The 13,143-nt window shown below is 40.4% G+C and overlaps 1 protein-coding gene across 2 annotated transcripts in view; it reads left to right on the forward strand.

Annotated features, from left to right (window-relative positions):
* SBNO1 (strawberry notch homolog 1) overlaps positions 1-13,143 on the forward strand; it is a 31,404-nt gene that overhangs the window by 13,060 nt on the left and 5,201 nt on the right. For both annotated transcript variants that reach the window (XM_071444988.1, XM_071444990.1), the window contains exons 8-30: positions 422-555; positions 703-793; positions 1,735-1,896; positions 2,403-2,538; positions 2,618-2,723; positions 3,910-4,063; positions 4,152-4,334; positions 4,544-4,641; positions 5,483-5,634; positions 6,160-6,357; positions 6,626-6,796; positions 6,885-7,054; positions 7,769-7,900; positions 8,995-9,130; positions 9,550-9,662; positions 9,764-9,835; positions 10,283-10,382; positions 10,877-10,951; positions 11,207-11,353; positions 11,432-11,526; positions 11,662-11,754; positions 12,160-12,297; positions 12,799-12,875. In XM_071444988.1, the coding sequence (XP_071301089.1) occupies positions 422-555; positions 703-793; positions 1,735-1,896; positions 2,403-2,538; positions 2,618-2,723; positions 3,910-4,063; positions 4,152-4,334; positions 4,544-4,641; positions 5,483-5,634; positions 6,160-6,357; positions 6,626-6,796; positions 6,885-7,054; positions 7,769-7,900; positions 8,995-9,130; positions 9,550-9,662; positions 9,764-9,835; positions 10,283-10,382; positions 10,877-10,951; positions 11,207-11,353; positions 11,432-11,526; positions 11,662-11,754; positions 12,160-12,297; positions 12,799-12,875 (2,933 nt within the window). The remainder of the gene's footprint in view (positions 1-421; positions 556-702; positions 794-1,734; positions 1,897-2,402; positions 2,539-2,617; positions 2,724-3,909; positions 4,064-4,151; positions 4,335-4,543; positions 4,642-5,482; positions 5,635-6,159; positions 6,358-6,625; positions 6,797-6,884; positions 7,055-7,768; positions 7,901-8,994; positions 9,131-9,549; positions 9,663-9,763; positions 9,836-10,282; positions 10,383-10,876; positions 10,952-11,206; positions 11,354-11,431; positions 11,527-11,661; positions 11,755-12,159; positions 12,298-12,798; positions 12,876-13,143) is intronic.

The raw sequence follows: 13,143 nt of genomic DNA on the forward strand, positions 1-13,143 counted from the left end.
CATCCAGAAGTGACTGATATCACACAAAACCAGACTCAAAACAGACCTTGGTGACACTGACAGGAGATTGGTTTACAATGGGTAGATTCAGAGCACTGCATTCCACAGGCTGTGCAGGTCTGGGCCTTGCTGCTACAGAGGCTGTACAGGAGCCTATCAGTGGGTTAGGAAAAGGCACAAATGATTGGACAGATGCTTAGAGCAGTTCTGGGTGCTGGGGGAAGAAAGGGGAGAATGGATCACACAATGCAGTTAGGGTGCTGTGCTCTCCCTAAATAAAATCCCCTCTTCCTGCTGCCAGGAGTTTGCTTGGACCACTGGTCTCCTCCAATAGGATGTTTCCTATGTTTGCTCTTTTCTGACAATCCCCTGTGATGTGTTCTGGAGAATGGGTACAAGTTTTTTGTTCTTTCTCCTACAGCAACATGAAACATTCCTGCCCAATGGAGACAGAGCTGGATTCTTGATAGGTGATGGTGCTGGTGTAGGAAAAGGAAGGACCATAGCTGGAATAATCTATGAAAATTACTTGTTAGGCAGAAAAAGAGCAGTCTGGTAAGTGTGTCAGGATTTGTTAGAGCAGACACTCCAGTGACTCTATGACCTAAATTCAGGGTCATCTGTCTTCTGACAAATGTTCTAGCAACTGGCTGCCTTTGACCTGCTGTGACTTACAGAATGTGCTTTGTTTTGTATCCTCAGGTTTAGCGTGTCAAATGATCTGAAATACGATGCTGAGAGAGATTTGAGAGATATTGGAGCCAAAAACATATTGGTGCATTCATTAAACAAGGTGTGGAAACTTTTTACTATGTACAGTTGAGCAAACCTTTAGGTACGCTTGTGTGACAAGTTGTGCATGTTGACTGTTTTAAGAGCAAGAATGTACTAATTTCAATAAATTTGCTGTCTAGGTCTTGTTTGACAGGCCTAAATCTTACAAAGAACCACACAGAGCTTTAAGTTAATCATGTAAATAGGCCCCTTGTAGGATTAAGTCTTAGCATGTGTGCTTTTTTAAAAAAAAATACACTTCAAGCCACTACTGCCACTACTAGTAGAATATTTTTTACAAGTTGAAATATTCTTTACATCCTTAAAGCTTTGTAGCATTTGAATTTTTTACTTTCTATTTCTCAGTGCACATTTTATTTATAATGCTTTTTGTGTGTAATACTTGAATAATGGACCTGCTCAGTGATTTATTAAAGCAGCAGTGGTGTGTGCAGTTATTTTTGGAGACATTGCCTCTGCTCTGGATTAGCTGCTTAAATTGTGAAGTGTGATTGCTGGTTGAATTCACTGAACTTTAAAATTTGGTTTAAGTTGGTATTTTAGCTTTGTGAATTCTTAAATCCAAAACAAGGCTTTAGAAATCCTCATTTGTGGTAGCAGCTGTAAATACGCCTGAGGTATTGGCTCTTAAAGGGATACATTGAAACTGAAATCTCAATTGTATTTAAACTAAGGAAACCATGTAGCCAAAGATGTGGCTGCTAAGCTTTTGGAACCTCAGATTTAGTGTTCCTTAAGTCAATGTTCAAGTGAGGCCCTGTATAACCCCTTAACCACATTGCCATCAGCTGTGCCCTGATCACGGTGTGGGGTTATGGGTGGCTCCAGGTGTCCCCACCTTTCAGTTTGAGACCACCAGCATCCCTTCATCATCATCTGGTAGGTGGGATTGAGGAGGGGTCTCTCTTGATTCATTTCTCTAATTTCTATTTATTGCAGTTCAAGTATGGGAAGATTTCTTCCAAACATAATGGAAGTGTGAAGAAAGGGGTCATCTTTGCTACCTATTCTTCTCTTATTGGGGAAAGTCAGTCTGGTGGTAAATACAAAACCAGATTAAAGCAGCTTCTTCACTGGTGTGGTGAAGATTTCGATGGAGTTGTATCCTTTTTCTGGAATTCATTTGATTATAATGAAATTGCTATTTCAGCTTGTATCTTTAAAGATTTTTAGGTATTCTTTATTTGTAATGGCAATCAGTTGTGTGCATGCTCTGACATTACTCTTAGTTTTATAAACTTTGTGCCAAACACATTGCCACTCAACTTGTTGCCACACAACTCTGCTACTAGAGTGAAGTTCCTAGTGTTTTCTATATCAAACCTATAAAATTAAACAATTATCTTTCAGAACTCTTAAGTTTACATTGATATTTTTAATGGATTTATTTAAATATATATTTAGAGTAGCATCAGCATTTTCAAGAACTCCAGTGTGGCAATTTATTATCTAAATATTTTTCCAAGGTTTTTAGTTAAAATGACCAGTGTCTGGAGTTTACAATTTCTGCCTGCCCCCTATTGTAAGTAGTAGATTTTCTTGCCTTCTGTTCCAGCTCCTCATTCTGTACATTAGTGGGACAAAGCTTTTCCTTAATTTCGATTCAGATTGTATTTGATGAGTGTCATAAAGCAAAGAATCTGTGTCCTGTTGGTTCATCAAAACCAACAAAAACAGGTCTGGCTGTATTGGAACTTCAAAATAAACTTCCAAAAGCCAGGGTTGTTTATGCCAGTGCCACAGGTATGTACTGCTGGGTTTGTATGAAGTGTTTCTGGATGGTTTTGCTGGCACTGGTACAGATTTCTCTTTCTCTTTTTAGGTGCATCTGAGCCAAGGAACATGGCATATATGAACCGTCTTGGAATATGGGGTGAAGGAACCCCATTTAGGGAATTCAGTGATTTTATTCAGGCTGTTGAAAGAAGGTAAATTTCAAAGACCTACAGCAGAATGCACAGGGTTGTGGCTGACTGTACTCCCAGTTCCTTGTCTTCACTCTCTAGTCCTTTACAAGCATGTCCTGTCACACTAAGGACTCGGGCTTCTAAATCTAGCAGAAATGTTATTTATCATAAGTGGTGAAAAATAAGTTATTTCCTTTGTTCACAGAAAATTTTGAGAGCTTTAAAAGCTTTCTGGGAAAAGAGGGCTCTTGAAAATGTGGGGGTTAGGAAAGCAAAATACTTTGCTGCTCCCCATGAAAACACCCTGTAATGTAGTGAGTATGCTCAGTGTAGTTAATGGCTTCCCTATTTGTAGAAGGCCTCTAATGTTTATGCATTCATCATAGGCAATTTAACAGGAGGTAATCTTGTGCTTGTTGGCATAAGAACCCAGTTCAGGGAAATTCTTTGTGCTGTTACAAGGTACTTGGTGTTTCAGAACATACTAATAATACTCAATGTGAGGGGTCAGGAGAAAAGGCCATTGCTGCATTCTGTGCTGGGTGAACATCTTGCTATGCCTACTCAAAAAGAATTTTGAACACTACAGAATGCACAATAGGCTTTAGGATACATCTTGTTTACCATCTACATGATGTGTGGTTTTTCTGGACTCTGCCAGAGTAGCCTCTCTTCATTACTGGGTGCATATCACATAAGCAATAATGAAGTTAGAGCCCCAAGCCTGTGAGCAGCACTTGGCTGTTTTGCAGGTGATTCCTGTGCTCTCAAGGTGTTGCTGTTGAAGAGAACTGAAGTTACTTACTAATTAAATCATTTTCATATCAGCATAAATCTGAATGACCTAAAATGGTTTGTACTATTTCAAATCATTAGCAGTTTATAAAATTAGAATGCAAGAATTTGCTGATATTTGGACCAAGTTTGTTATCCAGTTCAAATTTCTAAGTTACTGTCTCCTAATCCATCCTAGGTCATGTGGGAAAAAAGTAACCGAGTTTTACCTCTTGAGATACACTTAACACTTACAAGGCAGGGATGCAATTTTATGTAAAGACTAAATTTCAAATTATTTTGAAAACATATTCCTTCACATTTATAAGCTGGTTTTTTCTAAAGTACTTGGGGTTGTGTTTTGAGGCATTTTTTTAACAAATCCTTGTTCTTGAAAATTCTAACATGGACTTAAATTGTTCCTTTATTTTAGAGGTGTTGGTGCCATGGAAATAGTTGCTATGGATATGAAGCTGAGAGGAATGTACATAGCCAGACAGTTGAGTTTTTCAGGTGTAACTTTCAAAATCGACGAAGTTCTGCTCTCACAGGAATATGTTAAAATGTACAATAAATCTGTGAAACTGGTAAGAACCCTGTTTTAAATTTGCTTTCTCTGTTGATTTCTGGGAGGTTGGAGTTGATTGAAATGTGAATGCTCCTTTTCTTGTTCAGTGGGTCAGTGCTCGAGAGAGGTTTCAGCAGGCGGCCGATCTCATCGATGCCGAGCAGCGCATGAAGAAATCCATGTGGGGCCAGTTCTGGTCAGCTCACCAGAGGTTCTTCAAGTACCTTTGCATAGCCTCCAAGGTGAAGAGAGTGGTGCAGCTGGCTCGGGAAGAAATCAAGAATGGCAAAGTAAGTTGATCAGGACTGATTTTTAAACATTTGTCTTAAATGTAAAGCTATTAGATTAAATTTTTATATATATATATAAAATACAAATATTTTCAGCCATAGTAGGAGCATGCTTTTGTTCTTCATGGTATCTAATGAGCAGAAATTCAGGCAAAATAAACTTACAGCTCAGTCATAGTGACAGTGTCTGGTATTCATTTGTCCTTCAGTGTGTTGTCATTGGCCTGCAGTCGACAGGAGAAGCCAGAACATTGGAAGCTTTGGAGGAAGGTGGTGGGGAACTGAATGACTTCGTTTCTACAGCAAAGTAAGACTGAATGTTAAAATTGTTGTTTGCAAAAGTAACCTTCATCCAGCTTAGTGTGTGTGTGTAGTCATTTGTCCTTCTGTGTGTCAAGTGTGCATCAGTGCACACAAGGTTGGGAGTCCTTTAGTAGTGATGTTCTTTACTGAAGCTGCCTGTACCTAAAGTCTGGCAGCACTGCTCAGGTGAGGCAGTGATTGTCTCCTGGTTCTCCTGGCATTCCAAACTGACATTTTCAGGTGTGAACAGCTTGTACTGTTCTCAAACTGGGAGCATGGGGACACCTGCCAAGTGTGTGCTGCATTTGTATCAGAGCAACTGTGCACCTCCCCTTGCAAGAGGAAATAATTAAACTGGGAAGTGGGGAAGGCCACTGTATGAAAACTGACAGTGAGGGGTGAAGGAAAAGGTGGGGCCTGTTAACCTTAACCAGGATTGAGAAGTCACACTGGGAGGAGCGGTGGCTTCTGCCCTTAATGTTGCACTCTGAGAGAAAGAACTTCAGCAAGTTACAGACCATGACTTCCCTCTTTGATCAGAGGGACCAGAGCCAATCCCAAGGCTGCCTTGCTGAAGATCTTAATTTATTAACTTAATTGAGCAATTAAAAAATGGCAGTAGCAATGCCACTTGTTACACAAAACAAATTTAGCAAGGTGTAACAGTGCTGTAAAAGAGATGTGTCCTGCTTTTAAGAAGGTGACAAATACAGTGGGTGATAATACAGAGAGTGCCCAACACAAGGAGTCATTCTTCAGAGAAGTCAAGCAAAGCTGTTCAGTGTTACAGGTTTGCACTTTAAATAAATGCAAATTCCACTGAGCAACCCTTTTTTCTTAAACAGAGGAGTATTCCAGTCTCTTATTGAGAAGCACTTTCCAGCTCCTGACAGGAAGAAGCTGTTCAGCTTGTTGGGAATTGACCTGACTGCTCAAAGTAATAACAATTCACCCCGAGACAGCCCTTGCAAGGAGAACAAAGTAAAGAAACGAAAAGGTAATGCTGGAGTTCCTGCACTAATGCTGCAGTGAAAATGGCAGCTTCAGAGCTGCCTAAGAGTCAACTTTGTGTGGGGAAAAAAGGGAATATCTGTACAGTCATCCTTGAAAGAGAATGTATTGCAGATCTCTTAAGGCTAGAGGTTGCCATTAATAGATGTTATATTTCTGGTAAGCAATATAAATCTGTAAATTTTAGTTATTTTTCCTCAAAATTGGGTTGATCTGCTATGGAACCATATCCCAAAATGCTTTGTCTGTGTCAGATCACTTCCTGAGGTAGTCATTCAAGTAACTTTCTTTATCTTGAGGCTCAATGAAGAGAAGCCTAATACCACCCCCTTCCCAAACTGCTCATCTTAAAAACTTGGGAGAGAGGTCTTGCCTAAAGCCTAGATTCTTTTAAAAAGTTCTGCTTTCAAAAGTTGACTATTTTTCTAGTTTGTATGGTAAAACAGGCCTCAAAGTGTGTAGACTACAAGGTTTAAGCTAACTTCTCTTTCTTCTGGGATGATGGAATTAGGTGAAGAAATAAGCAGAGAAGCCAAAAAAGCCCGCAAAACAGGTGGCCTTGCAGGGAGCAGCTCTGATGAGAGTGAGAGTGAGTCTGATGCTTCAGACAATGAAGAAAGTGACAATGAGAGCTCCAAATTTTTGAGTTCTGGAGACGATGATGACTTCAACCCGTTCAGAGATGAATCCAGTGAGGATGATGAAGATGGTAAGGCAGTCTGAGTGTTTCATCAAGAAAGTAGCTGTGCTTGCAGAGAGTAAGCAGAAAGTCTTCCCAAACAGTCCAGTGAACCACAGATGTGTGTTTACTAAGCAGGTAGTTTAGTTCCAGTGATGTGGAATTAGTAGAATGTGAAATTAGATTTTGTACACTGGATTTCAGACTTTTGTAAGTCACTTTATGCAATGAGAATGTATTTGTTTCAAAGGGATGGATGGCTGCTTAGTAAATGTTTGAAACTTTTATTTAACTTCAGATCCCTGGTTGATTAGAAAAGAGCATAAAAAAAATAAAGAAAAGAAAAAGAAGAAAAGCATAGACCCAGATTCTATTCAAAGTGCCTTACTAGCCTCTGGTCTGGGATCCAAACGACCCAGCTGCTTCACTTCCACTGTTGGAACCACCACTTCTAGTACCAACACGCCTGGTAAGAGCAGCTTGCTTTGATGTTGATTCATTTCCTAGCAGTTAGGCAATAAAATTCTAAATCTCAAAGAGTCTTTCTTAACTTTCAGCAAACAGTAACACAAACAGCAGCTTTGTAACGAGTCAGGATGCTGTTGAAAGGGCCCAACAAATGAAAAAAGAACTGCTGGATAAACTGGAAAAGCTGGCTGAAGATCTTCCACCTAATACACTGGATGAGCTTATAGATGAACTGGGTGGTCCTGAAAATGTTGCAGAGGTAGGCTGGTATTCACATATAAAGAAAAAAGTACGTTTTTAAAGAGATTATCAGTTTTAGACAGTGATCTCAGGAGTGAAAGCAGAGGTTACTCTGCTGATGCCTCTCAATAGAAGAGAAATTTGAATATTGTGTTAGAATACAGGGGGAGCTCTGAGTGGGTGAACACATTATTTCTGAGATTTGATAGCTTCTGCTTGGGTAAGTCACACCAGTTTCTCCTTTGTTTTACTGTGGTCTGTTTCTCTGACTGGCTGTAGTCAGTTTGCTGCTGGTGTGTATTAAACAGACAGGAGCTTTAGCTCATCCTCCAAGGCAGTGGAGATCAAGAACCTTTATGTGTTGATGAAAAGCCTGATTAATTAATCTCACAAGGACTTCAGAAAAATGTCTTTAAGCTACCTGTTTTTATCAAGTAGAAGCATCAGTGTGATTTAAAAGACCCTGTTAAAATCAGTGGCAGCCTAAGCTGTCTGTTTAGCTTATTTTCTTGGTGCTGCTGGTAAATCCCTTATGAACAGTGCCATTATACACCATCATTTCTACACAGATTTGCTCTGTCATATTCCACATAGCAGATAATAGTAGCTTGCACTCAGAGTAAATTACTGAGCATTTTAATGTGGGTGCATGGATAAATAATGCAGCTTGGAGCTGTTGGTGCTGGGGTGGGTTTGGCGTTGCCCCTGAGGTTGTGTTCCCTCCCCTCTGAAGATGACCGGCCGCAAAGGCAGAGTGGTGAGCAACGACGACGGCAGCATCTCCTACGAGTCCAGGTCTGAGCTCGATGTGCCTGTGGAAATCCTCAACATCACAGAGAAGCAGAGGTTCATGGATGGAGATAAGGTAATCTTGGAAAGACTGCATGCAGGCAAATGTGCCAGATGCCATAGGAACTGTAAGCTATTCACCAGTGACTGGCAGGTAGTGTAAGTACCAGTTAAGAAGCACTCTGCTGGTTTGTTTTTCAAATCAGTGAGTTTAAAGGTCAGGCTGTAGTTTGGGTGACCTCTGAGGCCCCATGTGCCAAACTGAAAGCTGGCACCTTCAAGCTGGTTTTGTAAAACAATTACGTGTTTAAAAGGCAGGTTTATGATTCATATCTTTGATTCATTGATCTGGGTTACTGTGCACCTCCCCTTGCAAGAGGAAATAACTAAATTGGGAAGTGGGGAAGACCACTGTATGAACACTGACAGTGAGGGGTGAAGGGAAAAGGTGGGGGGTGTTAACCTTAACAAGGATTGAGAAGTCACACTGGGAGGAGTGGTGACTTCTGCCCTTAATGTTGCACTCTGAAAGAAAATCCTGACCTGAATAATGGTAGAATTGTGTCTGATAAAAGGAGTGGGGGGAGAAAGCCCTTCCCAGTGCTTCACTTGGGCCGTGCTGCCACAAGAGGGCAAATGGAGTAAATGTCACTGTGCATGGAACTTGTGTGGTCCCTTGTGACACTTGAGGGTAAAAACTCGGGTTCCTGTAAGTGATTTGTGCACAGTCCAAACATTTACATTCTTTCAAGGCAAATGCATTCAGGCACTGCAAGGGCTGGATCCTCTTCCCTGTACAGCCTTAGCAGCAACATTTTGTCTTTTCTGGTGTTGGCAATTGGAGCAAGCCTGTGTCCCTCCCCTTTTCCTTCAGAGTACAGGCCAGTGTCAGGGAGCCCTGCCCTCTGGGATGGCGAGTCTTTGTTTGCACAGAGAGTTGTTGTTGAAAAGTAAAGCAAACCCCCCTTCTTTCACTCAGAAGAGTTCATTAGCATTTCTAACTGTGATACAGAGAGCCACACCTTTGCTGCCCTCCCCCTGCCTTGTGAGTAACAGTGGAATCATTCCAGACCCATCTTTGGTAATAGTTGTAAAACAATACTTTTTTTTTTGACACTGAAGCTTGATCTTGGGTTTATTGCTAACTAAGAGCTCTTTTCTCAATCACAGAACATTGCCATCATCTCAGAGGCTGCCAGCTCTGGTATCTCACTGCAAGCAGACCGCAGGGCCAAGAACCAGCGGCGGAGGGTTCACATGACCCTGGAGCTGCCGTGGAGCGCGGACAGAGCAATCCAGCAGTTTGGTAAAGCACTCACTGTCCTGGCCAGCAGAGCCAGGAGTGATGACTGAGCTTACTGCTAACATGGAGAATCAGATGGAGCAGGCATCCTCCTAAGGACCCCTCCAGTCTCTTGTACCATGAAGAGAATTAATTTATCTGTGGTTGTAGCTAATGGTCTTAAAAGCTTTGAAAGAAACCTCACAAACAACCCTAGGCTGCAGCTTTGGAGTTTCATTCACATGTGAAGTGTCTTTATAGAAGTTGCCACAATTTTTAGAGTATCTCTGTGCTACTTCTGTTTGCTGTATTACAGCAGAATCTAATTTTTAAGCAGGATTAAGTTCTACCTTTTTTCCTTGCTCTTCACAGTTCACATTTTATTTTAAAAATTCTATTTCACTGAATATATCTAATTTGCATGCTTCTACTTAATTATCCAGGAAGAACTCATAGATCCAACCAAGTGACTGCTCCAGAGTATGTGTTCCTCATTTCTGAACTGGCAGGAGAGCAAAGATTTGCATCTATAGTTGCAAAAAGACTGGAGAGTTTGGTAAGATGTTTCAAGAGGTCTGATCCTTCCTTTGAGAAAATGCAACTTAGATTTCTTTTTTCTTAAAAGTTATATTTCATGACAATGATGTGTCTTAACAGGGAGCCCTCACCCATGGGGACAGACGGGCCACAGAAACTCGAGACCTCAGCAGATTCAATTTTGACAACAAGGTGACAATTCTGTTTCTATTGGAGAGCTCATACTGTGCTGCTTATTCCACAGGTGACCTATTGAGGAAGGTTCCTCTCCATCCCTTTAACTCCATCCCTTGCTGATGGAAGGCCTCTTTCTGTAACCCATAATTCTGTTTGTGAAGCCATGTGGAACACACATGTGTAAATCACTTTTCTGCTCTTGCAAACAATCAAACTCTTAAGTAAATGGTGTGTGTCCTTTAAGCCACAATGAAAGATTAATTTGGCAGTTCTAATTAAAAATTTAGACTGGGCTGTTTTCAGTTATAAACTGCCCTACATAAAGGTGATAAACAATTCCCTTCACTATTGCACAGAAAAGTTTTTAATTGTGAATTATAAATACCTGTTAAACCATGTGTGCCCGGAGCTGTGGCACAAACACTGGATGCCATTGACAGAACAACTTTCTTTTTCACACAGTATGGCAGAAATGCTCTGGAGATTGTTATGAAATCCATTGTGAACTTGGACTCCCCAATGGTCTCACCTCCTCCTGATTTTCCTGGAGACTTCTTCAAAGGTAAGGCTGTGACACCTTTTGGTCCTTCTCCATACACAGAAAATGGAAATGCTGTTAGAGCTGTAAAACATTGTTACAATTTGAAATGATCAGCTGAGACAGATGGGAGTAAATGTCCAGTGAGAGTCTGTGCACGTTGCTTGAATGTTGAAGTTCACACTTGAAACCAGATCTGTGAACTCTGTGTGAGGAATGTTCTGTATCTGCCTGGGCAGTGTATTACAAACAGATTTTTATCTTTATTTTCCCATTGCCTTTTGGAACTGTTCTCAGGCATGGGGCCATTGGTGCTTTCCCCTTCCTGGGTTTCCTGCAAGGACAGAAGGCAAAGCTGTGTCTTGGTTATTGATGTATTTAGGTAGAAACTGCAATAATGGGAAGTGAGGGGTGTCAGAGGCTTTGGAATCAGATCCTATGGCTCAACAAGCTGTGACTTCACTGGGTTATTTTTAGATGGCAAAGCAGCTATGATTGAACTCCTTTCTCTTTCCTAGATGTTCGTCAGGGATTGATTGGTGTAGGCTTGATAAATGTGGAAGACAGATCTGGAATCCTGACCCTTGATAAAGGTACTTGGGTGTTCAGTGCATCTGTAGAACGTCCCTGGGAGCATCTTTTGTCATGACAGTGCATTCCCAGCTTTAGAACTGAACTTGTAACTCTCTTTTTAAAGTGAGCTTTTTTGAAGAACTTAATGTTTTCTGCATTTCTGAAAGAATGTATTTAAGTAGTGTTTGTAAGAATCTTTGAGTACTGATTGAGGGCCTGTGGTTATCAGACTTAATCTTTGCCCTAATACATGTATTTCTTACTCTTTTTTTAAGATTACAACAATATAGGGAAATTTCTGAATCGAATTCTTGGCATGGAAGTCCATCAGCAGAATGCTTTGTTCCAGTACTTCTCTGACACGTTAAATGCAGTTATCCAAAATGCTAAAAAGAATGGAAGATATGACATGGGCATCTTAGGTGAGTAAATCATTTCACAGTGTTCTTGAACTTCAGTGAGAACAGAGCAGCAGAATAAAACTCTGCTTTCTTTTTCAGACTTGGGCTCTGGGGATGAGAAAGTGAGGAAGGCAGATGTTAAGAAGTTTTTAACTCCTGGATATTCTACCTCTGGCCATGTAGAGCTGTACACAGTAAGTTGATCCTTTATCATCTCTGTAGGAACTGATAACATTTGCCAGGAGGTTTTTACAGTGGGTTCAGTCCCCAGGTGTGTAACTATTTTCAAGTTGTTCCCACTCAAATACCCCTGCACTGCTCTCTTGTAGATCAGTGTGGAGAGAGGAATGTCTTGGGATGAAGCAACAAAGATCTGGGCAGAACAAACAGGTCCAGATGATGGATTTTATTTATCACTACAGGTAAGATTCCTCTGTCTCTTGGACTATGTTCAGAGGTTTGGGGGGCTAAACTGAAAAACTTACTTGTTCAGTTCTGCAAAATACACTGAGTCTTACATTCATTTTAATTTTAAGGTTTTTATAACATTGAGTATGAAATTCTTCCTTTTATCTCCTCAAGATATTTCCTGATAGGAATATGAGTCCAAACCCAAATTAATAGCTCTTAGTTAAACCTGCACCAGGAAATTGTGGTTTCACTGTGAGGTCAGTGTGGATTACTGTGTTCTAGAGGTGTAATACTGTCCTTGGTTGTACTGTTACACACTCCTATTGCTCTGTGAAGAACACAATATGGAATCACTTAAGCAGATAATTTCATCATGTGTTAATTCAGGAAGTTTTTCGTTTGTCTTTTTTTTCCAGATAAGAAATAACAAGAAAACAGCAATTCTAGTAAAAGAAGTGAATCCTAAAAAGAGGCTTTTTTTGATATACAGACCAAATACTGGGAAACAACTCAAACTAGAGACATGTGCAGACCTGAAAAAGAAATACAAGAAGGTAACCATTAAAGTTATGCTTGTTTTTTAATTTAGAAAAGTTTGAAAATAATTATAAGGCCTTTTTTTTTTTTTTTTTATTTATGTATAATTTTGACAAATCAAAAAGTAGGCTTCTTTCTCCAGAACAGAGATTGTATTTGGGTCTTTTTAAGCAGGTCTACATGATTTTGGCATTCCTATATCCATTTCTGAATTTCTTTCTGAATATAAATTATCTGTGGTGTGGTAATAAAAAATGAGGCTCCTTAGGGTCTAGCATGTGTTGAATTTGCAAGAACTTGAGGAAACTCACATCAAGTGGATTATTGTAAAAGCTCTGAGGTTCTGCTCATCCTTTAGGATGGATAATTTGAAATTATTATAATGTAGGATGCTGTACCTCTGTACACCATCCTGATGCTGGTGCTCCCTCCTTTCTCATGATACCAACCGAATTCTTTTTATTCTGTGTAAGTTTTGATGTGATTTACTTCATTCCCACTCTGGATGATTCTTCCAGGTACCTTCTGAGGATGCTCTGCCACACTGGCTGGAGCAGTACAACTCCTCTGCAGACACCTGCACCCACGCCTACTGGTCAGTGTTTGTGCTTTAACTTCACTGTTTCACTTTGGACTGGTTTATCCCTGCTCTTCTTCTGTCCCTCCTGTAAAGCCTTGTGTTTCTTGTGTCAGGGAAATAGCCCCATGACCAGTCAAATGACCCAACTTGTGAGATAACATTAAGCTTTGTACTTGCCCTGAAGTCCCTGTACATGAGATGAGTGTTAATGTATAAATTACACTCACAGTGACTCAATAGTGACTTGTGCTTGAAGTGTCTTCATCTGTTCTGTTGCTGTAGT

The sequence above is a fragment of the Agelaius tricolor genome, unplaced genomic scaffold (genome assembly GCF_023055355.1).
Source record: "Agelaius tricolor isolate 1412-34295 unplaced genomic scaffold, bAgeTri1.0.p SCAF_20, whole genome shotgun sequence".
Taxonomy (NCBI): Eukaryota; Metazoa; Chordata; class Aves; order Passeriformes; family Icteridae; genus Agelaius; species Agelaius tricolor.